Here is a 25,387-nt window from a genome sequence, read left to right on the forward strand (position 1 = left end):
GAATGTTGAGCATGTAGCCGGAATTCACGGTTTGACAAGATAAGTTCGTGATCCGGATAAAAATCTAGGAACAAGACTTTGCTGCTGAAATTTCAGCAAGAGGTCCTACTTACGCCTAATTTCGAGTGAACATGTGTTCAAATTTTAATTAAAATAATTAAAACTTAGACACATGTCCACTCAAAATTAGATATAAGCAGGAATTCCTGCTGAAACAGCGAAGTTAATTCCAAAATGTAGCCAAAAAAAGAAAAATAATTAATAACCATGCATGTTTTATATATTTCATTATGTTGTTTCTAAGAATTTCTAGAACCCACGTCGCCTTCAACTTTTGTCCTATATAAGAGGCATGTCCACGAACGCGCAAGAAAGAAGCTGCGTTTCTCTTTTAGTTTTTGTGTCTTGAGGAAGGGATTGAAAGAAGAGAGTTATGGTCTTGGCTTTTCTTCCACCTCAAAACCACCACAACCACCGCCATGGTACCTGGTAGGGGCAAAGCTCGAACCAACACTGTTCTCTCTCGCTTCTTTCTCTCAGGATTTTACTGCTGGGGTTGGGACTTCCTCACTGCCCTTCTCCTTTTTAGTAGCCCTACCACCTCCACCTAAATCCAAACTAACTAACCCATAATTTAGTTCAATCCCAAAACCAGAATAAGGGTGGGCTTTTAGCTCAGTTGCATAGTGTTAAAGCCAAAGTTTTTTTCTTTATTTTTTTTGTTAATCGGGTTTTTTTCCATCGGAAAAAATGGCGCAAAGGTCCGTTCCGGCGCCGTTTCTGACGAAGACGTATCTACTGGTGGATGATCCGAGCTTGGACGACGTGATATCATGGAATGAAAGTGGGACGACGTTTGTGGTTTGGAAGACTGTGGATTTTGCAAGGGACTTGTTGCCTAAATATTTCAAGCACAACAATTTCTCAAGCTTCGTCCGCCAGCTCAATACCTATGTAAGTTTTTTCGCAATTATATATATATATTTTTTTTTGTGTATTTTTATATAGTAGATTGTTGTTAGCATTTTAAAATTTTAATTGAGCATTCTAAATTTTTTTTTAATGATAAAAATATACTTAAATTTTTAGAATACTAATAACAATTTTATCTTTAGTTTTTAATAGTTCATAAATTAGTTTTATGTTTTTGTAAAAACAAATTAGAGGACAAAACTAAAGACCGTTGAATGATTTCCATAGAGATTCTGGTTTTCTTTTCCTTTTTTTTTTCTTCAATGGTTGGTGAAGATTGCTTGAAAATAAATAAAAGAGGCTTTAATGTCAACCAAAAAAAAAAACCCTTGTTTTTTTTCTTCAATGGTTGGTGAAAATTGCTTGAAAATAAATAAAAGAGGCTTTGATTTGATGGATCCATGTGAACACATAAAAAAAAAAGCCACATAAAAGAAAATAAGCATTGTCGAAAATGTTCCCAATGGTCAATAAAATAATTTTTTTTGTGGTAATTCTTTTTTTTTTAAATGTTTTGATAAACTAAATAATAATGAGCCTATTTCCCTGGAAACTTCCAATTAATAATTTTTTTTTATAGAAGAAATTTTTATAGTTTAATTTTTGTTTTCAACCGAAAACAAGTTGGTGTGTATTCAAAGTATATATATTAATGAAAGATGACGACACGGTGGAAGCATCGAGATCGCAGCCCATTTTAGAATTCTACATTGTCCGCGGACCGAAGGAGCCCATATCTACTGTACCCATTATTCCTGTGCCCACCCTGTGACACTTTTTCATGGATTTAACCTTTACTAATCGTGAGAGAAATACTAGATAAACTAAATTGGTAGCTGAAATTTTAAAAATTATATAGCATGAAAGCTGATGATTGAATTATTGCTTAAGCATTGATAAACATATTTACTTCTTATTGATGATACATTATTTAATTTACATACTTTGTTTATAAATTTAATCTCTTAGAACTACTTTTAAAAAAAAAATTTATAAAATAAAAAAGTGGATCTGGTTAGGGTATGTTCGTTGACAGGTGTCAACTACTTAACGCAGGCAGAGGGTGGGCAGAGGTTTTTGCGCGCAGCAGATCTGCACCCGCCCTGTACCCAATAGATAAGTTTGCAGTCCGGTCCCCCTGCCTCCAATTTTCCAAATCGGACGGCGGAAAATTGAACTTTCTAGAAATTACTCAATTATTCCATAAATGATATGTTAATTATTAATAACAAAATAATTAATCGATTTTTTCGGTTGTTTTAATTTCAAGGATTTCGAAAGACCGTGCCGGACAAATGGGAGTTCGCGAACGAGAATTTCCAGCGAGGGCAGAAGGAGCTCCTGTCCGAGATCCGTCGTCGAAAACCGGTGACATCAACGGTGGCGCAGGCGGCGCTAGGTGAAAAATCCGGAGGGCCATCGACACCGTCAAACTCAGGGGAGGAGCTGGCGTCGACGTCGACGTCGTTGCCGGACTCGAAGAATCCGGGGTCGGTGGAGACGACGACGCTGAGCCAGGTGGCGGATTTATCGGACGAGAACAAGAAGCTGAAGCGGGAGAACGAGAATCTGAACTCGGAGCTGGCGCAGACAAAGAAGCAGTGCGACGAGCTGGTGGGGTTTCTGGTGGAGTACGTGAAGATGGGGCCCGAACAGATCAGCCGTATCATTGGGCGTGGAAGCTATGGGCCCACCCGCGATGATTTTGAACCGGACGATCGTGGTCTTGGTCTTGATATGGATGGTGGTGATGATGACGAAGAAGAGAAAGAAGGACTGAAGCTGTTTGGGGTTTGGGTGAAGGGGGACGAGAAAATGAAGGGGAAGAAAACGGGGCGAGATGAGAAATTCGGAGTTTGTGGTGTCGGCGGTGTTCCCCGTGCGAAGAGGATGAAGGGCGGCGTGGATTTTCACGCGCCGATGATGAGGAGCGGGAAGGTGTGTAACTAGGCTAGCCGAGCAAGCCCGAGCCAAGCGGAGCTAGCGGGAAACTGGGAGGTTTATATGGTAACTAATGTGCACCTGCCCGCATGCAGTTTGAAAAATTTGTAGAAATGTAAGTTTTTATTTTGCATAAAATATGGATAAACACCAAAAAAAAAAAAAAAACATAGTAGTTCCATAAAATGCAATGGATAGACAAAAATTATGGTGGTGTTATTATGTAGTTATAATAAGGAATTGGGTTTTTGAACCTTGTTTGTACAATGCTGGAAAATGGGAATTAAATTTAAAAGTGTCTTTCCTTTTTCATCCTTTGAGAAACTTTATTATTTGCTATTTTACATGTTAGGGAAGCCTTTCTATGATCAATTTTCATTTTTTTTAAAGAAGTACGATATTCATTAATTCATAAAAGATAATGTACATTATCGGAGGAAAGTATGCTTACATGGGCTTGATAAAACCTTGTTGGAATTTTCAACCCGATCAAAGGAAAAAAACTGTCTTGCACATGAGTTACCTATCTTCCAGAACAAATGTGAAAAGAAAATTGAATAGAGGCATCCTCAAAGAAAACATCAGTTATGAAATTAGGTGGTTCCTCAAACCACATCATCTCCTGCTGACATCCAATGCATGCCCCTTACAAGTTTATGAGCTACATTATTTGCTTCACGTCAAGTCGGGAGATGTCTCTTATAAAAGTTCTGATGTCATTAATAAGGGACCCAAGGAAAGAGGTATTGTCCCCATGATTCTTCATGGCTGCCAGTGTCAGACTCGAATCGCCTTCGAAGATTATTCGGTAGCCATCCTCAAAATGGTCCTAGATAAATAGTAATGCCCTTCATGCAGCCACAAGCTTGGCATGCAGCAGCAATGAGACTGCTTCTCATCCTCCTGATAAAGCCCTCATAAATTCCCCATTGTTGTTGCGGCACACCACTCCAACTCCACCACCTCGATGCTTCATGCCATGCTCCATTGAAGTTACACTTGACCCAACCCTCAATGGGTTTACTCCATCTATGTGGCGTCCTGACTATGGCAATCTTGTGGGGCTGACGCCAGCTATGGTATGCAGCTAGCCATTCCTCAGCACTCAAAATTATTTCTCTAGGTGGCTTTTGTTTACCGTTCCATAAAAAGGTCATTTCTGGCCTTCCAAATCCCTTATAAAATCTTAAGTACTAAATCAAAAGATCAATAAATACCTTAGTATCGCTAGTTAGTACTACGGTTGAGTGGTATTCTCTTCAGTTGTAAGTGGGAAATCATATGTTCGATTCTTGTCATTGGTGAATTCAAATCAAATTATTATGGCTGGTTTATTGTAAAACTTAACTTAGTTTCTCTTAGTGTAGATAATATCGTATGTATTTGTTTGGGCATGAAATAACGCTTTGGGCCGAGCCTAGAGTTATTCTCGGTCTAGAAAGGGATATTGGGAATATTCTGTCATGGGCCGAGCCTAGTGGAGTTTGGTCGAATCCTATCAGGAGATGGTTTTATCTGGATAGGGGTTAGGTGATCAAATCCCAGTACAATAAGGATTTTCAAAAATTAAGGATGCTTTGAGTCAAAAAAGATGTCGAGAATCAAAGGATAAATTTGGGTGATTAAAGAGTTTGGTTCAGAGTCTTATAGGTGTTAGGATTGGTCGAGACCTGATGAAAATGGGTCGAGGAATTCTACCTCGTCCATGGAGGAGATCATTACTATAAGTAGAGAAGGGAGTGCATCATTCAAAACCCCTTCAAATTCAACACATAACTGCCCTGCGCAAACCTCTCAAACACCTTGAATTTTTTATTGTTTTTTTTCCCGCCAACACATCTTCAGTTTAGATAAATAGCACTGTGAAAGCAACCAGCAACATCTTCAGTTTGGATAAACAGCACTGGAGCTGTAGAATCAGCCGACCGAGGAGCACCTTCAGTTTGGATAAACAACATTGCTTCGAGACCCACTGGTTATTTATCTAAGTCTCGATCAACAAGGATTTATGAGTCCTCGTTGGAAGAGGTCATCTCATTAGCCTTCTTGGCAAAGTGAGGTGTTACCAGTTACTGTATTCGGCACACTAAAAGTCGAATCTGATATTGAACTTTGCAGAACTAGCAGCCTTCCCTTCAGGCTCTAGAACCGAAGGTCGAGATGTGTTCCTTCCTTGACTACAGTCACAAGATCAAGAAGTCAGCAGCGCCCAAAGCCACATCAACACATATTTTATTTTTTGACTGAACTCAGCTGCCGAGTTGGCACACCCCTCATTCGATCGAAGGACGTAGTTATCTTATTAATTACTCGGCCTGCGCGCCACGTATGCTAGGTAGTTTTTAGGGTCAACATTTTGCCATGCCCTTCAGTGCTAAAGCTACAATTTTCATGACCATTGAAACACAATGAATAAAAAAGAAAACAACTATAGGCAAGTCGACCACCGGTTTAGCACCTATAGTTCAGAGTCAAGTACAAATTAACGCGTTGTAGGCGCATGATCCTCCTGTTGCTGTGATGCCTAAAGCTACAATTGGGCCTCGTTGGGAAAAGGAAGTTAATCTCGACGGTCAAAGTCATGATGCCATAGTCTTCGCCTAGACTACCAAGACGACAAAAGATGGTTTTATTGAAGGTCTGGTAGAAGATTGCAATGACGACGATGAAATCTCTGGTTCACCACCTAAATCTTTCCTCCGGCGACAATTGGAAGAGCAATCTCAGCACTAAAATATACCTTTGAAATTTAAAAATCCTCACTGAAACATACCATTGAAATTTAGTGATGAGGTGCTAATAAGTGTTTCCTTGAGTTGTGACAACTTGGTAGCAATGTACTACCAAATGACAAGACTTGCCATTTTGTATTTTAGGTTCAAATTTCGTGAATGATACATTTGATACTAGTTTTTTCACCTACCCTTTAATATAAATATATCTTTGTATATAAAAAAAAGTATCGTCTTAAGTTCGTAGCTAGGAGTAATATTTTATTTATATGTGTGCTTATGGCTGTATTCTTGACTTCTTTGTTTTTTCATCATAAGCAATAACTATAACTCATTGATACAAAAAATACGATTACAACACAAATACGAAGGTGCCAACTAAGTACAACTTCTCTAGTAATCAAATCCTTGATCTGGAAAGAATAAGCACACAACCAAACTTAATTAATCCCTCATATCGCAACCACAAAAAACAACGAAACTCACAAGAACTGCCACTATAGATTTCCACAATAAATTAGTTGTGGCAGTTCCAAACCTAGGAACACAAAAGCCATCACTTAGAAGTAAGCCCACATAAATTGATAGGTGACAAAACATACATAAAACATAACTAAGTCGAGAAGAAAATTATCGTCAACTTTTTTCCACAACGATAAAGCAGGGCACGCTGATCCCAAACATTTGCAATGAAACTAGATCTGCATCGATCACGAGCAAATAAGGTGTATTGTCACATATTTGTTCATGGAAGGCGACTTGATTATAGATTTGGCTATAAGTCTAACACTAGCAGAACGATCCCCAATTTTGTCGAAAATCGAAGTCTTTCATTCCTCCTATGCAAATGTGGGAAGTCTGAGGGAGGAAAGGTAGTCTATTCGATGACAGATTAAGAATTCGTTGTTGGTGAGGTCATCGAGGCCGAAGAAGAATTTGAAATTTTCTTCGGGCGAGTGAGCTGGGTTGGGGCGTGAGGCTAGTTGTAAGCCCATTACTTCAAAGGAATCAAAATTGAAACTTTCTGGCCTTAGATTGGCGGAGTAGACTTGTAGCCAGAGTTGAAAGACCCAGAGTGGGCCGTTATGATACTGGTTAATTTTCCCGATAGTAGCATCGGCGAGACATTGCGTGAGGTTGGCGAGGATGGTAGGGCCTCGGCCACTGGCATATTCTCGGCAAGACATTTGTTCGACTTGGTACAAAAAATGAACTTATTATACCAGTAGAACAAGAAAGCTTCGTGTTCTCCTTTCTTGAGGCCTTCTTTTGCTCGGCCGACGAAGTGATTGATAAGCATGCTGCAATTAAAGAAATTTTTGTGCATCTTGTTCACTTCGACTTTCGGTACTTCATCTTGAGTGTTTTTCTTCAAAACCTTGACATTGCGTTTTTCGAAAACCTTTGTAGGTATAAGTTGAATTGATACCAAGAAATGGTGATATTAACTGGAATACCAGATGGAGGTGTGCTAATGATGGCCGTTATATCAAGGACATTTGGTCCGATGGGGCCGAGAAGGAGTACCATAGTGTTGGTGGCCGAGCATTAGAAGTTCAGAGCAGCTTTCAGGAGTTCTCGATCCATGTTAATTTCGATAGTCGAGAGCTTGATAGGATTGAAGATGCTGAGTGATTTTCAGGCCCCGCCGAAGTGAGGTTTTAATCGACTAACCCAAACAGCCCAGGCCACAAGGATCAAGGGCCAGGCTCCTTGTGGTTTGGCCGACTCTCATTTCGACTAGTCATGTCCCTAAGTGAGATGACTTAAGCAATGGGCCTTCAACATTTCAGTGATGATTTCTAGAACCTCGTCTTTGAACAGAGGACCTAGGATTTGGTGAGTGGCAACCACGTCTCCTTCAAAGCGTAGTGGTTTGATAGCATTGTGGTCAATGAAATTACGACACTTGTCTCATTCCTCGATGAGCTTGGTGATGAAGATATTGGCAGCCATTAAAGCAAGAGTTTGGAGGTTTTTGTTTGGGTTTTAAAAGTTGGTCTTTTCTGGGTTTCGAAAGCTCAAAAGCAAAACGGCAAGAGTTTTGAGAATTTTGGAAACGTGAAGTTGGAATAAGGCTGGAAGTGATATTTATAGACAACTGGAGAAGAAGATCGACGGTTTCAATTCAAAAGTTAAGGGATGAATTCGGCCGAAATATTTTCAATCATTACAAAATATTTAAAATCCAGGCGAAGAAACCGAAAAACACGCTAATTGAGGTTGCACAATTGCTTGTGACGGCGAACTTTAAAGCATGATCATTATAAAGAGATGTTTCGACGTCTACGCGCGTCGGGCATGTGTGTTGCCAAATCTAGGCAATCGTGACAAGAAAACATCGCTTGTCAAACAGTTGTGATTATCAAAGACTAGCATATAGTGGGAGATTGTGCATGATAAATGCGTTTGAGTGGATAAAGAATATTCGTTTTTCAAGGATCTTTTGAGCGACCACAAAGTGTAGGTTGAAGGTTTATTTCTCGGTATAGATCACTTCTTCAAGGCTGAAGTTCGGCTAGTTACTGTAGGGCGAAGACCTGAAAAGCGAGGGGGCAATGTTTGGGTCCGAAATAACACTTTGGGCTGACCCTAGAGTTATTCTCGATCCAGAAATAGATACTAGAATATTCTGTCATGGGTCGAGCCTATTGGAGTTCGGCTGAATCCTATCAGGAGATGGTTTTATCTGGATATGAGTTAGGTGATGAAATCCCAGTACAATGAGGATTCTTGAAAATTAAGGATGCTTTGAGTCAGAAAAGATGCCGAGAATCAAAGGATGAATTTGGGTGATTAAAGAGTTTGATTCAAAGTCCTATAAGAGTTAGGATTAGTTTAGACATGATGAGATTAAGTTGAGGAATTCTAATCCAAGTGGAAATGTACCTTGACAATGGAAGAGATCATTACTATAAATAGAGAGGGGAGTGCATCATTCAAAACACCCTCCAATTCAACACATAACTTCCCTGCGTAAACCTCTCAAACACCTTGAGATTTTTATTTTCGTTTTTCTCACCAATACATCTTCAGTTTGGATCAACAACACTGTGAAGGCAACTGACAACATCTTCAGTTTGGATAAACAACATTGAAGCAATAGAATCAGCAGACCCTAGAGCACCTTTTTGGATAAACATCATTACTTCAAGACCGACTGGTTATTTATCCAAGTCTCGATCAACAAAGATTTCCGAGTCCTCGTTGGAAGAGGTCATCTCATTAGCCTTCTCGGCGAAGTGAGGTGTTACCAGTTATTGTATTCGACACACTAAAAGTCGAATTTGATATTGAACTTCGGAAAACTAGTAGCCTTGTCTTCAAGTTATAGAACCCAAAGGCTGAGACGTGTTCTTTCCTTGGCCGCAGTCGCAAGATCAAGAAGTCAGCAGTGCGCCTAATGCCACATCAACACATATTTTACTTTCTGGCTGAACTCGGTTGACAAGTTGGCACACCCTGCATTCGACTAAAGGACATAGTTAGCTTATTAATTACTCAGTCTACGCACCACGTAGGCTAGGTAGTTTTTAGGGTCAACAATATTAAAACAATATACATTTGGATCAGAAGTTCTTTACTTGTGCGATACTCACAATACGGGCTTTTACACTTGTCAAGTTTAAGGTGGTTTTGAAAATGGGCTATGAGATTTCAATTTTCTAACATTGCATCATGAGAATGTCAAAATTATTTCAATCGATTCAACTTTATGCATTATGTTTGTTTGAACGTCTAAGATTCCACTATATTGATGGTGTTCCATGTACGAGGTGTTGCTAGGCTAACTTATAAGCCACACTTTGACAATTTAGATCAAATTGTGCGATTAATAGTTACTATGGAATACAAAGCATCGATTTAGGAGAAACTGAAACTCCATGGGGAGGGTTTTTTTTATATCATATTAGCCCATAAGATATCATGTGTAACCCCGTGGGTTAAAACTTTAAAATTTACAGATTATTAAAGAATGATTTTAGCCTTTTTTTTTTTTTTTTTTGCATCTTTTCCAAAAATAAAATTTATGTAGATTATCTTAATTTATTTTGTATGAACATTTTAACTAAAAAATATTTAAAATTCGATAACTCTGACATGATCTTTTGGCATCTTGAAAAATTTAGAAATGGGAAGAAATCATTTTAGAAGTGGGTAGAAAGAAAAATAGAAGAACTATATGAGAACAATGTTTGTTTGTGTGGATGTTTAAACAAATACATAGGTATTTAACTATTTAAAGACTTTTTAGTATGAAATTTGAGTTAAGTTTGGACCGTCTTTTTTTTACTATTGAATTTTCTTATATTCAATCACAGACGTTGCTTAAATGTAACCATATAAAAAAGTTGAATATGAACTGTTGGATCTACCATCGTCCTTTAATTTTGGTTGTTGGATGTACAAAAGAGCAGTTGGGCTTCGACGACAACACTGCAATGCTGGGTATCAATTGCAATCTGCTTGTCACTTGCGGCAAATGGGGCATGTGAAGGAAGCCTTGCTTCCTTTTTTTTTTTTAACCCCATGTGCAGTAACAGAGTTAGAAATTTGTGTGAGAGAGCCTCTCACATATATAGGCAATTTAAACATAGAACATGAGAAATTGAAGTAATTTGCATAAAAATTGAAAGATCCTAAATCAATGTTTGTGTGGAGGTCATGTGGAAACAGTGGAGCATGTCCTGCGGGAGTGCCAAGTAGCTAGAGCGGTGTGGTTTTGAGGATTGGGCTTACGTGTGGATGCTGGGCACGGTGTCAATCTCATGAATTGGTTAGCCCATCTCTGTTTACAGGGCTATGCGTCGGGTTTTGAACTTTGTTTAACGTTGATCTGGTCATTATGGCACAACCGGAATGAAGTGTTATGGAATGGTAAGCCTTTAAATCCTTTTGAGATTGTGCTTCAAGCTGAAGGGTGGTTGCAGGAATTTCATAGATGTGACAAGACGAGTGCAAAGAAGGGAAGACGTGAATTGCAGAAGTGGAGTAAACCTGACGAGGGATGGGTCAAATGCAACTTTGATGGAGCATGGATTCCAAGCCAAAAGCGAGGTGGATTTGGAGTGGTGATACGCAATCAGGTGGGGGATTTTCTCGGTGCTGCAGCAGGTCCTTTTGAAAGGATCACGTCGACATTGCATGCCGAATTTATGGCAGCTAGGCAAGCTCTGCTGCTGGTCAACATGCTCTACTCGACCGATGTGCACGTACAATTCGAAGGTGATGCGGTTATAGCGGTGTCAGCGATGAAGGACCAAGGTGTTGACAGTTCAGTTTTTGGCCCCATTATAAATGATTTGCGGTGTTTTCTTAGGAAGTGGTCAAGTTCCAAGTTGAGTAATGTCCAACGGGAAGGAAATTCAGTGGCGCATCGCCTTGCTCGGTTTGGAGTTACCTGTGCCCGGGCGGTGGTTGGGTTCGAGGAACCTCCGGATTTGATTAGCGATATTATTTTTGAGGAAGATTATAAGTTTGATTGTTCATTTGAGGTCTTTTGTTGTGTGGGACACTCTTTTCTTTCGACCGGGTTGAAATCCCCAGCAAAGTGTTTATCGAGGCCCATTATGCACACTGTCCTTAGTTTGTACGTATTCTAAATTGTTAAATGAATATCATATTTTTGCTCAATAAAAAAAAATAGATAGAATTAAAAATATTGCACAAACCTAGAAACTCAAATATGAGGAATATAAGTTAAAGTCAAAGAAAAGTTGATAGAATAAGGAAGGAAAGTGAAGATTGCACCATAATAAGAGGGATAAAGAGAAAAATGAGGCATGGCTTGAATAGAAAAGAGTTTGCATTTGGAAAATACTTGAATTTTAAGGGTATTAGATTGATATACAACACCATTGATTTATTATAGTAGCAAGAAGAAAAAAGATAGGATGGGCCAGAGACCATTTTGATTCATAAATGGCTTCGTCAACGCCGACACATGGTCTAAACATGTCTCATACTCATAACGTCATCAATTTAATTAAGGATCAAATAGTGATACAACTTGCTGATATAGATTAATATGATTTCATACTACCAAACTCATCTTGAAAATAATAATATGAAAAGTGTGAAATGTAATTAGCCCGAATAATAAAGATGAGCCGATGGGGTTGAAGCCCGTAGTAAAAATGCAAGCTGGGTTTGAAGTATATGAACCCGTAGGGGACGTGTAATCCAGCCAAGGCCCGAGACTTAAAAGAGAATGTTGGATTTTTGGTTAGAGTTAGAAATTTATAGGGTAAATTCTGTTCGTTCTGTTATGATTTGGAACATTTTTTTAGGATGATATTGGACTTTATTACCCTATATTTTACTTAATTTTAAGTATGATGATGAGTCAATATTATATTATATATTTCATCCTATTCTTAATATAATTTGATAATTATTTTGGTAGAATTTTGATATTTTGCTTTATATTCTCAATATAAGACATTTGACTTCCTCTAGAGAAAAACATGATCAAACAGATGAATTTTGGAGTGATTCAAATTGAAGGACGTCTGTGTGTCTCTTGGCTTGTTGATGTCAAAATTTGGGATTTTTCTACCAAACGGTTATTTTCTGGCGATTAAATAAAGGAGTAGTGCGTGTTGCTGGAAAGTGATGTTTCTGGGTTTAAACTGCGTTTTTGGAGTCCAAGATGACCTCAGATGAGTTCATGGCTTTCTGGAGAAGTGTTCAAAATAGTCCAAGCTTTAAATCCAGCTATTTTGGGCCAGTTTTGGAGCTGATTTGGATTCAAAACGTGGCTGTGCAGATTTTTAGGCGAATTTACCAAGTCAATTTAGGATTATGTTTCCTATTTTATTTCAAGTTTTTAGGTTTCCTAGTCTTATTCTAAGACCTTTTATTCTAAGACCTTTTACTTGGAGGATTTTATTTAGAGTAGTATAAATAAGCCTAAGACCTAGGGCTTTCTCTTCTACGTATGCAGCTTTTGGGAGAAGATTTTGGCTAGAGCTTAGAGATTTCAAGACTTATACTTTCAGGTGTTTTCATTCTTTTTCTAGTTTAATACAATTATGTTGATTTTAATTATGAATATGCGTAACTAATCATTTTTGCTAGGGTGAGGCCATGATCCTTAGCAAGAATATGTAGTTTCTTTTTAATTTTCTTATGAATTTATGTGTGCAAGTTTTGGATTGTTAATCACTGTGCTTTAAACTATCTATTTGTCTTAGTGATTCGCGACCGTTAGGATATTTAGAAAAGTAATTTGATGCAATTTTGACGGAGGGTTGTCCCTAAAATTGGCTAAGACTTCTTGTGGTTAATATGTGTAACCTCTTAGGATGAACGACATGTTTTAAGGATTATATGGTTTTTCAAAGGGTTTTCATAAAACTTAATGAGTCTTGCATGTTCACATTCAATCTGGACACAACGGACGGATTGCATGTTAGATATACGTTCTATGTTGGAGGTTCCAAGTAGGATATAATCTAGGAAAACCTAACCTTCAAAATATGCATGTATGGTTTGTAAGTAATTTAGAAGAGTTACATAGGATTGTTAGGGTGACGGTGGAACCCTAATACTTTCTCACTTTGAATTCTAAAAATTGTTTCCTTTATCCTTCTTTAAAGTTGTGGTTTTTAAGTAATAATTAAATTCGTTTTTCTTAATTTAGGTCATTAAATCACCTCTTCCAAAAACTTTGTTTTAATTAGTTAGTTGAGAATTGATTTCGCTTTGATCTTTTTAAATTAATCATGGTGGATAAAGACTTTACTTGAGTCAATTATACTACAATAACCTTGTTTCTCTTGCAAGTATTTTAGGTGTTTTTAACCCTTTTGCGTAGGTGGTAAAAATCCTATCATATAACAACTATGGTATAACTGTACAAGCATCATACCTAATTATTTGTAGAAAAAATATTATGAATGGTTAGTAGGACGTGATATATTAGTAGCTCACTGTTTAGTTAGAAATTAAGTTACTGCTCATTTTCATTGGCTCTATAACTTTAATTTCATTATCCAAACCGTTTATTTTTGGGTTGTAAATCAAGGATCATTCCGGTAAAGATTCACCTAACCATAAATCGTTTAGCTATTTGATTGTCGTCTTCAACAAATTTGTTTTTTTACAACACTGTTTGCTTATTCATGTAGTTAGTTGGATAACTAATGTTTTTTATTTAAGTGAAATTTTTACAAAGATGATCATATTTCAAAATGACCAATTCACATCATCATTAGGATTATTGTGAAGCAGATCAGTTAGCTTAACCTAGTTATTGACTTAGTGATAAATTAACTTACTAACCAGTTAGCGCTTTTGTATATAGAATATACAAATTATCTTTTACTCTTGAAGTTTAAAGATTTATGAAACAGTTTTTATTGTTATATATGGTTTAGGAATGTGAATAATTTGTTCTTCTTAATTGATTTTCATATATTTTAGATTGATTTCATATTAGGAAGCTGGCTGCATTGTGAGCTACCAACATGTGGAGTACTAAACATTACAAGTCTCTCATCGTATCTGAACCCAACCACAGATGCACCAAACTTCCTGCTTGAGCTCATCCAGAGCAATCCAACAGCCCTAGTCCTTATCCTTGACCTGTCTCCAAGAAAAGACCTAGTCATCCACCCTGACTACCTCCAAACATTTTATCAAGACAACCAATTGGACACACCCTGGCTGAATCTTAAGAAACATGCTGAGGTTAAACCCTACTTCTCTTCCTTGCTATACATCCGAAGCATAGTGTCTTCAACGATGATTTTGGTTTGGATAGAAGTGGAGGCTAGCGGGTAGGGAAAAGGCTTGGGGGAGATTATAGAAAACAATGCGAGTCTTGTTCGAATCTTAGAGACTATGATCTCAATTTTGGAAAGATGTAACAAAAATGGTGATGAAAGGTTTTCTGGATTTTCATAGAGATTGCAAAGAGAGAATGTTCCTCACATAATTGCTTGCATTCATTCACACCTCACACCAAACGTGTGTGAGAGGGTATATTACCGTTAGAGAGAGAGAGAGATTCTCACTTTCCATTACAATCAAATCCAACCATTCATGTAATCTACCCTATAAGATAGTTACAAGTGTCAACACAAAATCACTAACTTTAAGATTACATCTTAACTGCACATTTGGAATGTGATCCAACGACTCACATTAAAACTGGAAAACTAAGACTTAATCAAATACATCTCTAGCACAAACACTTATATTCCAACACTCTCTTCTAAGTTTTGTGCTGAGATTACTCCAAGTGCCTTCCTCATGTAGTCAAATTGATCTCTGGCCAATGCTTTGGTAAAAATATCTGCTACTTGCTCCTCAGTCTTGCAATACAACAGATCAATTTCTCCATCTTGTAAAGCATCTCGAGTGAAATGAAACCTTCTGTTTATATGCCTTGTTTTGTGATGATGCACTGATTCTTGGTTATAGTTATAGTCGAAGTATTGTCACATAGGATCTGTGTTGGTTCAACTCATTCTTCACCAAAATCTGAGAGTACAAACCTCAACCAGATTACTTGGGCAATGGCTTTTGCTACACTAACATATTCTGCTTTTGCAGTTAAGAGAGTAACACTACTTTGCTTGATTGATGCCCAAGACAATACTCCAGAACCAAGACTAAATGCATATCCAGAGGTACTCTTCATGTCATCCTCACTCCTTGACCAGTCACTATCATAATAACCGATTAACAATGCTTTTTTCCCCTTTTCATAAGCTATTCCATAGTCAAGTGTACATTGAATGTACCTAAGCACCCTCTTGGCTGTTCCCATATGTTTTCTGGTAGGTTATGCATGAATCTGGCTAACAGACTTGCTGCAAACATGATATCTGGCCTTGTAGCAATTAAATAGAAGAGACTCCCAACAATCTGTTTATACAAACTCTCATCAGCTTATTCACTTCCATCAACTTTAGACAGTTTTTCATTCATTGCAAGAGGAGTAGCAACAACCTTGCAATCCCTGAGAACAAATTTATCCAATAAAGTCTTTGCATATTTCTTTTGGTGCAAGAAAATGCAAGATTCAGTTTGTAGAACATCTAATCCTAGGAAATGATACAGCAATCCAATGTCAGTCATTTCATACTGTCTCATCATTTCAGTTTTGAACTTTATCATATCATCTTGTGAACTCCATGTGTATATGATATCATCTACATACAATGACACAATGAGTATTCCACTTTTAGAGGTCTTGATATATAGTGTTGCCTCACTAGGACTTCTATTAAAACCAGCTTTAGTGAAATATGAGTTGATGTCTTCATGCCGAGCTCTTAGAGCTTGTTTAAGGCCATACAATGCCTTCTTGGGCTTGTAAACTTTATCTTCCTTGTTTTTAATCCCAAAACTAGGAGGTTGATCAACGTATACCTCATCATATAATACTCCATTCAGAAATGCTGACTTCACATCCAAAACAGTTTCCACCCTTTTTGTGCAACAAGTGCAACAAGTGTCCTAATTGTATCAAGCCTTGTAACTAAGGCAAATGTCTCATTGAAATCTACCCCTAGCTTCGAAGAATAGCCCTTTGCAACCAACCTTGCTTTGTTTTTCTGCACTAAGCCATCAAGATTTAATTTGGTTTTGTAAACCCATTTGACACTAATCACTGGTTCATCAGATGATCTACTAACCAACTCCAAGTATTATTCTTCTCTATCATTGTAATTTAATTCTCCATTGCTCTCAACCATGCTTCATCCTTGGCAGCATTTTCAAAAGTTTCAGGCTCAACAATGCACAGGTTGCAATTCTCATACACTTCTGCAATACTTTTATACTTAAGTGGAGTATGATCAAAATCTTGTGAACTAGGACCTCCACTTTGTCCTGTAGCATCTATCTCAATTTGTGATTCTTTAGAACTTCCAGATGTCATATCATGCATTTCTGATATCACAGCTTGAGCTAAACTTGATTCACATGTCTTTCTTTCCTTCTCAATGGACATTTCAACAAGTGGAATTGAAATACTTCTTTCTTCTTGTGCACTCCAATCCCAGCATGCTTCTTCATTAAACAATACATCCCTGGAGATACTAACTTTTCCAGATTCAATATTGTACAACTTATAGCCTTTTTCACAACTTCCATATCCTAGTAATACACATCTTGTGCTATATAAATCAAGTTTCTGCCTCTATTGTTCTGGAACATGTGCATAGCACAGTCAACCAAACATGCTTAAGTGCTTAATCTTTGGCTTTTTTCCACTGTAGGCTTCAAAAGGGTTTTTCTTATCCAAAGCTTTAGTTGGACTTCTGTTTAAAACATTCACAGCAGTGTTAACTACTTCAGCCCAAAACTCAAGTGGTATTTCTTTTCAAACATCATACACTTAGCCATTTCCACAATGGTCCTGTTTTTTCTTCAGCTACCCCATTCTGTTGTGGTGAATAGGCTACTGTGAGTTGTCTCTCCATTCCCATTTCTTCACAAAACTTGTTGAACTCCATGGATGTATACTCTTCCCCTCTGTCACTTCTCAATTTCTTCAACTTATAACCACTTTGCAATTTAACAGTAGCTTTAAACTTCTTAAATACATTGAACACTTCATATTTGTGTCTTAAGAAGTAAACCCAACACATCCAAGTACAATAATCAATAAAGGTAAGAAAGTACCTATTTTCAGCTTTTGTAACAGTTTGCATTGGTCCATAAACATTATTGTGTACCAATTTCAGAGGGATAGTAACTCTACTTATTGTCTCTCTTGGAAAAGTATCTCTGCAATGTTTCCCAAGAATGCAGCCCTCACACACTTCCTTGGTGTTCTTGATCTTTGGTAAGTTAAGCACCATTTCTTGCTCCTGAAGTAACTTCAAACTATTCACATTTAAGTGTCCCATTCTTCTATGCCAGATCAATGTTGACTTACTTAGATCTTCCCTCAAAGCAAAGTGTAAGTCAGTCTGAAGCTTCAAAGGAAAACTTCTGTTTCTTTTCATTGGTACTTTAGCAACCAAATTGGAAAGAGTGAGGTCATCATAAATCTTAACCTTGTTGTCACCAAAAATAAAAAAATATCCATGCTCCATCATCTGCCTTACACTGAGTAGATTCTCTAGAAACTAGCATAATTTCCCTGATCTATCTTCTTGCTATTTTAGTGTCAACCATTATGCTACCTTTTCCAATAACATCAACTATTTATCCTGTGCCCATTTCTACCTTTGCAGTTATGCTTCTATCAATATCAACTAGTACACCTTCTCTGCCAGTCATGTGGTTGTTGCAACCACTATCCACATACCACACACGTTCAATGGAATTCATATTAACTGCATTACTGGCATAAAACATAGTTAGAGTAGAGGAGCCCTGAGTTGCATAATTCAGTCGCTGAACATTTTTCTTGTTGTTGCAGTCCCTTGCAATATGACCAATTTTCCCACAACTGTGACATTTAGGTTTGCCTTTAAGAAAACATTCACCATAATGATACTTATCACAATACTTACAAGGATTTCTACCACCATTAGCAGTTGTAATTTGCTTCCCAGATTGATAAGTAGGCTTTTGAGCCCACTTTTTGAATTTTGGTTTCCAATTTTATGGTATCGATTGTTTTGATTTCCAGAATAATTGGTATGGTTGGGGTTCACACTGAGACTAGCAAAAGCTCTTTCAGTTTTGTTCTTATTATGCCTCTCCAGCCTTTGTGCAAAGCTCTTCAATAAGGCAACAACTTCTTGAACCTCAATCACATCTATATCCTTTGAATGCCCAATCATAGAACATATAGGATCATATGCAGAAGGCAAGCTAATTAACATTTTCTGCACAATTCTTTCTAGCCAATTCCTCTATAGCTTCTCATTTGATTAACCAGATCAAACAGTTTTGTAAGATACAGTGGCGGAGCCAGGAATTTAAGACAATGAGGACAAAAAATAGCTTTCAAAAATCGATATACTTTATTTATAATTGTCCACGACGTGTTCTCATATTTTGGAAACGTTGTATTACAACATCATTATTAATAGAATCATATACCTCTTTCTCAATGTACACAACCAAACTATCATTCAACCATTGATCACCCATCCTATTACGATGTGGATTCTTCACAATTTTCATCACCGAAAAAGCTCTTTCAACTAAAGCAGTCGCAATAGGTAAAATCAATGCTCATTTCACTAGCAAGTACACCAAGGGATACTGTCTATCCTTTTTTGTCTCCACCAACTTTTGTGCAAGGCTATTAATTCCTTTCAACGCAAAAAATTCATTATGCAAACGCATATCAAAAATATAATTCTTCAGTTCATCTTCAAGAAGTGTGAGCTCCATATTAGAAAAATCTTTTGGATAAAATTGAGCAAGTTGAACTAACTTTTCAATGTCAAAAGATGAGAATGAGTCATCTGGGCTTAAGCATGCTACACAAAAAAGCAACTATGTAGTTGTCTCATTAAAATGACTGTTCAACTCTTGAAGTTGCTTATCAATAATATCAATAAAGAGATCAACATGGTAGTGATAAAGGTTTGTCAAATTTTCAACTCTACGCCGTGACCTCCCTCGAGCTACAAAGATATCATTCATATCAGGAATATCAATATCATGCTTGCCACAAAAAGAAGAAACTTTATCAAGCCAATCATCCTATCCATTATCCCTCATTGCTTGTAGTTGTTGCTTATATGCTTTGACTAAAGCCATAGCGCTCGCTATATCGAGATCTTTCTTTTGCAATGCATGTGACAACAAATTTGTGATTCCCAATATTTCTTTCATCAGAAAAAGACTAGAGACAAAATCAAAAGATTGCAAAAGATTCAACAAAATATCCACTTCACCTCTTTGATCAAGACTTACACCATCATCTACAATCATCTCAAGCACCTCAATTACAGAAGAGAACATATTAATCAAGCTTACCAAGGTACCATAGTGTGAGCCCCAACGTGTATCACTTGCACGTTTAAGACTAGTTTCTTGGTTCAAGCCTTGCCCACTTGGAAGCTTATAATTTTGAATAGCTTCCATAACTTTGGCTTGTTGTCTTTCTCTAACCATGTCTTGACGTTAACATGATACTCTGACAATAGTAACAACATTATTAACCAAGCAGAAAAAGGGCCAATTTGAATATGATTTTTTGCCACGGCTACAAGAGCAAGTTGAAGTTGATGTGCAAAACAATGAAGATAAAATGCACTTTCATTTTCTTTCAAAATAAGTGTCCTACGGCCATTAAACTCACCTTGCATATTGCTAGCCCCATCATAACCTTGTCCATGCAATCTAGATATGCTTAATCCATTTATAGAGAATAACTGATCAATTGCCTCTTTAAGTGAAAAAGCAGTGGTATTAGGAACATGCTTTATGCCCACAAATCTTTCAACTACTTGTCCGTTGGTATTCACATAGCGAAGTACAACTGCCATTTGCTCCTTGACTGATATATCACGCGATTCATCAACCAAAACAGAAAAGAAAGCATCATCACCAATATCAAACATGATACCATTGGTGGTTTCACATGTTGCTACATACACAAGATCTTTTTGAATTTCAGGTAATGTTAACTTGAGATTTTCAGGAGCATTTTTAAACACCACATCTTTAATACCCTCATTATGATTTGCAAGAAACTTCAAAAGCTCAAGAAAATTACCCTTATTGCTTGAATCTTCACTTTCATCATGATTGTGAAAAGCAAAAACTTGTCGCAATAAGAAGCGAATGCAATCAAGTGATGCATTCAAACGAGTGCGATAATCAATACGTGCTTGATCTCTAATATTTAGATCATATTCTAATATCCGGAGTCAAAGCCTAGGATCTCCTGGAAGATTTGCCATTATACTTTCTATGTTATTTTCATTTGAACTTTCAGGAATATTTATTGTAGAGGGTGAGAGGTTATCTTCGGTTGATTTTCTCTTAAAATACCTCTCCATAACTATTTTAAATAATACCAAAAAGAGTTAACAACATAATATAAATTTGATCAAATTAACAGAAGTAGAGTTCACATAATCACAGACCAATACAATCCCCACAAACCTTAAGATAAACCCCACAATTAATCTGCAGAATCAGTTTGCAGTATCAATCTCAGAATCAGTTTGCAGTATCAATCTCAGCATCATTTTGCAGCATCCCTCTGCAGCATCACTCTGCATAATCAGTTTCCTACATGCCATGTTGACTTCAAGTACTATATCAATTAAGCATAATTTATGGATTCTTTCAGGTTAGTGTTTTTAGTTGTTTATGAAATATATTAAGTCTAATACCCAGACCTCCTCTTTCCTCAATCCATTCTATTATGCAATTCAGATTTCATTTTACATGTGATTGAATTTGTCTTATTCCTTTATTTTCCATTTGATTGCCTTATCTTTTTCCTGCTACAACTTCATCATCGTATGTTAAAATCTTATATTCTTATCATTCATTTTGGTTTAGAATTACAATACAGGAATTAACATGAGTGAATTGATTCAATTTTTCTTATGTTGGTTTCAAATTTCCCACCCCTCTTTCACTCAGATTCTCCCATCTCCAAATTTAAAAACTCAAACAAATAAATAATGAAATTTTAGATTAGAGAAACTTACTAGAGGAAGGACGCCGAGCCGGAAGAATGCAACCTGGAGAACAAGAAAGATCGCTGGGTTCTGGTGTGGACTGGGTTATAGGAAAAGTCACTTTTCTGATAGCGTGAGAAATGAGTTATGGGAAAAGTCACTTTTCTGATAGCATGGGAAAAGTCACTTTTCTGATAGAAGAGGGGGGGGATTGGAAAATTGAAAGTTTATTAAAGGGGTCAATTATTTTTTAAAAGGGGTAACTTATAATCTATTGGGGTCAAGGGAGCCCAATGCCCCCGCATTGGCTCTGCCACTGGTAAGATAAACAGACAAGGACTCATCATCTCTCATTTCGGTATATTCATCTTTATACTCCAGAATTCATAGTTCTCACCATTGAAAATCAGCACTCTCAGCTTACCACCTCCAAATCCTACTATGTTAGACACAGATCACGTAAGCAATTTCTTCGAGTTTCAGACCATTTTCTTCACAAATTCAAACGCCTAGGATCAAGCGATCAAACATGGCTCTAAGGCCATGTTAGAATCTTAGAGACTATGATCTCAATTTTGGAAAGATGTAACGAAAATGATGATGAAAGGTTTTTTGGATTTTCACAGAGATTGTAGAGAGAGAATGTTCCTCACAGAATTGCTTGCATTCATTCACACCTCACACCAAACATGTGTGAGAGGGTATGTTACCGTTAGAGAGAGAGAGAGAGATATATTCCATTACAATCAAATCCAACCATTCATGTAATCTACCCTATAAGATAGTTACAAGTGTCAACACAAATCACTAACTCTAAGATTACATCTTAGCTGCACATTTGGACTGTGCTCCAACAGACCAATTTTCCAAGACTATTTGGGGCTGATGCTGCAGATAGAGTATTAAGTGCCATTAGATAAGTTTATAGGGTATGATTATTGCTGGAATGTGTGCTAATCTGATCACTGTAACAGATGATAAATAATTGTACAAAAGTTGAGGATAAGTAAGGAAAGTCAATTTCAAATCAACTTTATGGATAAGGCAAGTCAATTATGAGTACTAGTAATGTTGATAGAATAAACTAATCCAATTCAATACGAATATTGCCACACTATATATCGTTTGTTAAAAAAAAAAAAAATTAAAACGAATATTGTGTGGAGAAACATTATATAGAGTATCACTTTTGGAGGAAAAAAAAAAAGACAAACTTATTTTATGTTTTGATATGATTTAATAAATAAAAATAAAATCTCGGGTAAATTATATTTTGCATATAGTTTGGTTGAAGCCTTTTGATTTTTTTTTTTTTTTTGGCTAAAATGACCTAATTTCAGCCCAGGACTGCTGAAGTTTGTAGTATGACATCTATTTCTCATTACTCTGTATCGTTGATATTTGGTCGATATCTTAATATATGATTTATATGTTATTGATAATTAATCTTAATTAGTTTAGCAATCAAAATTTATTTTTTTTTCACTTTATCAAAAGTCCATTAAACATTGACACTTTATTATCATGAAGTTTCAAATTTGTTACGTAGCAAAGTATAAGTAGTTCATAACTCGTAAAACTTGTTATGTAGCAAACAAGACAAAAATCTCATAAATTTTTTGGATTCCTTCAAGCTTTGATAACAATGATGAGGTGAGAGACATGGTTTATCTTGTGCAAGACCTCCGTGCGTGAATGATATTTTTAATATCAAACAGATTACGTAATGAATGTTGCATGAACACGATGTTTTATATTTCGCACGACATGAACCAAAGTTTCTCATCTCAACTTTTATAGAAGTATTTCTTTTGTTCATACTTTGACCTACTGTAAAACCTTATACATGTGAGGTGGTAAATTCACTGCGGTCCCAACCCTCCTTGCTAGAACACCTTCGAGTTTTCTAGCACTACCATAAACCGTAGAGATTGACATCTCGAGTTTATTAGGGACTGTCCAGCTCGAGTAGCCCCCATATTCTACTACTTTCCACGTCCGCATCACCGACTTAAGGCCCCATGTGGTTTGGTAGAGGCCATGGTCACCGTCCGATGAGACTTGTCGAAGACCGCTAGATTGTCCAATCTGCTACGGGCGGCCAACGTATTCTGCATGGAACTGCCCTTAGACAAACGAAATCGATAATTATAGTGCTATTTTTTTTTTTCATGATTAATAAACATCGATATTTTAAGCAAATTAAAAAGACACTCATTACATTTGATTGGCCAAAAAAAAAAAAAAGGAAAAAAAATTAATGTTATGTATAGGTATTTCATCACGTGTTGCCAAACTATTTTCTCTGAATTGATATTTTACGAACGTCCACTTATTGCGGATGGAAATGAGTTTTTTGGCGTATATATTTCTTCGATTTCTGTTGTTTTCATGGAACTGTACGGACGCTTTTGTTGATATAGCTAGTGTAGTAATGATTCTTAAACAAGTTGGATAACAACATATACGAAACCGCAGATAATTTTGGGTGGAACAAAGAGTTTCAGTGCTTTGGCTCGATTGATCTAATGTTGACCAGACCCTTTTTAAGTGCTCGCTAATTGATGTTTGTGTGCGCACGCACGCGTGTGTAAAAATGAATATTGTTTTCTTGTTCACTCTGTGACTAAAAATTTGCTGTTATTTTTGTGGTCTAGGGTTATCAATTTCCAAATTTTTTTACAAGTAGCTTTATATCATTTAGCGGAGGAAGAGGTTATGTATTATGATCTATTCCCCTTTCTTTAAGTCTAGAATATAGTGTGTTGAGAAATGTCCAAAGTATAGATAATTAAGAGCCTAAGAAATGAGGAAAGAAAACTAACTTTGTATTCTTTACTGGGTCACTATCAAATTTTGTGGGTTAACAAAATTTCAACCCGTGTTTTAACTGGTCAATACTAAATTCATTCAATGTGAACGAGATAACCAAGACTTAAACGATCCAGATATTAAAAATTTTATGCATGTCGTGGCATCTCATCTTGATTTGTAATATGACAAGATAAGTATGTGATTAGAATCAAGTTAATTAAATATGACTCATTTTAACTGATTAACAATGAGTGAACACTTGGTGTGAATAAGACAACTAAGGTTACCATGCGTCATCATGTTAGTCAGATTCACAATCTAACTCATTGAAATTTATGTAAAAAAGACAACTGATGCGTAATTCGGACATTAAAATTTTCAGCGTGGTATACATAATGTAACCAAGATTCTTGATTTAACAAGATAAGTACGTAACATGGACATAAATGTATCAAAAAAGAAATAAAAATTAACTACCCTCAATATTTAATATTTTGTTATAAGGAAGAAAGTATTTTGTTGCTCAAAGTTTCAAGAATCTACGTTGTTCTCTTCAATATACTGTGGCTTCTTCATTTAACTATTTCTACTTTTTTCGGCTCATTAGCCTCATCTCACCAGAATTTTTTTGGCTGGGTATCTGCCGGATTCAAAATCTAATATCGTTGGACCAAAAATATGAGCGGGAAAAAAAGTATCATCGGCTGTGACTTGAGATAAAGTACATATTGAAAAAAAATTTATTAAAGAAACATCTACCGCCCCCAATTCCAAACTAAGGATTGATATGGAAAAATGGGTGAAATGCAAACTTCACCCTATATTGACGATATTTACCAATTCACTACGTAAATTTTGCCAAAACCTATTGTAGATTTCGAACTTTAGATTTCTTTTTTTTTTTTTAATTTTTATTTATTTATTTTTATTTTTATTTTTAATTTTCTCTAATTTCGACTAAATCTGAATGAGCTAATATACCCAACCATTGTAAATTTTCGTCGAAGGCAACCAATATGGATATCGGTATATGCATCAATATTTCCATAAATTTGTATATTGACATTTCCAATCGATATTTTAAACACTACCTACTGCTCAACTAGATCTTAAGTGACAATTGTTGTTCAAGTTTGAGGTGGTGGTTTTATGATTTGTGCGCTTGGCAAGGATTATGCGGATGAAGCTCAATGTTTATTAGAGGTGACTCATAGTAGAGATTTGCCAACAATTGCAAGATCATCAAAGGGCGGTGCGCTCTTTAGGTCGTTGTAGTGGTTCGAGAGATTCAAAATCATGTTTTCTTCTTGTTGCAAAGTCTTCAGGTGATGGTTCAATGTTTATCTTGTGTTTCTTGGCGGTATT

The 25,387-nt window shown here is 36.6% G+C and overlaps 2 protein-coding genes across 2 annotated transcripts; one reads left to right on the forward strand and one right to left on the reverse strand.

Moving 5' to 3' along the window:
• Nucleotides 1-362: 362 nt before the first annotated feature.
• LOC103956754 (heat shock factor protein HSF24) lies at nucleotides 363-3,225 on the forward strand. Its single transcript, XM_009368784.3, has 2 exons — nucleotides 363-954; nucleotides 2,242-3,225. The coding sequence occupies exons 1-2, from the start codon at nucleotides 751-753 to the stop codon at nucleotides 2,920-2,922; spliced, it is 885 nt and encodes a 294-aa protein (XP_009367059.2). The 5' UTR covers nucleotides 363-750; the 3' UTR covers nucleotides 2,923-3,225.
• A 15,376-nt stretch (nucleotides 3,226-18,601) lies between these two features.
• LOC103957654 (zinc finger MYM-type protein 1-like) lies at nucleotides 18,602-20,405 on the reverse strand. Its single transcript, XM_048575745.1, has 2 exons — nucleotides 19,873-20,405; nucleotides 18,602-19,707 (listed from the first exon to the last, which is right to left on the reverse strand). Exons 1-2 carry the CDS (start codon nucleotides 20,132-20,134, stop codon nucleotides 19,610-19,612), a joined length of 360 nt encoding a protein of 119 aa, XP_048431702.1. The 5' UTR covers nucleotides 20,135-20,405; the 3' UTR covers nucleotides 18,602-19,609.
• Nucleotides 20,406-25,387: the final 4,982 nt, after the last annotated feature.

The sequence above is a fragment of a genome, unplaced genomic scaffold (assembly GCF_019419815.1).
Source record: "Pyrus x bretschneideri cultivar Hongxiangsu unplaced genomic scaffold, Pyrus_bretschneideri_v1 Contig8, whole genome shotgun sequence".
NCBI lineage: Eukaryota > Viridiplantae > Streptophyta > Magnoliopsida > Rosales > Rosaceae > Pyrus > Pyrus x bretschneideri.

Bases quoted from the DNA above. Each gene is read 5' to 3' on its own strand.
- LOC103957654 (XM_048575745.1), bottom strand. From the start codon at position 20,134: ATGTTTGATATTGGTGATGATGCTTTCTTTTCTGTTTTGGTTGATGAA. The intron at 19,708-19,872 runs GTGAGTTTAATG...TACTATTGTCAG, and splicing joins TGGGGCTAGCAATATGCAAG to AGTATCATGTTAACGTCAAG.
- LOC103956754 (XM_009368784.3), top strand. From the start codon at position 751: ATGGCGCAAAGGTCCGTTCCGGCGCCGTTTCTGACGAAGACGTATCTA. The intron at 955-2,241 runs GTAAGTTTTTTC...TTTTAATTTCAA, and splicing joins TCCGCCAGCTCAATACCTAT to GGATTTCGAAAGACCGTGCC.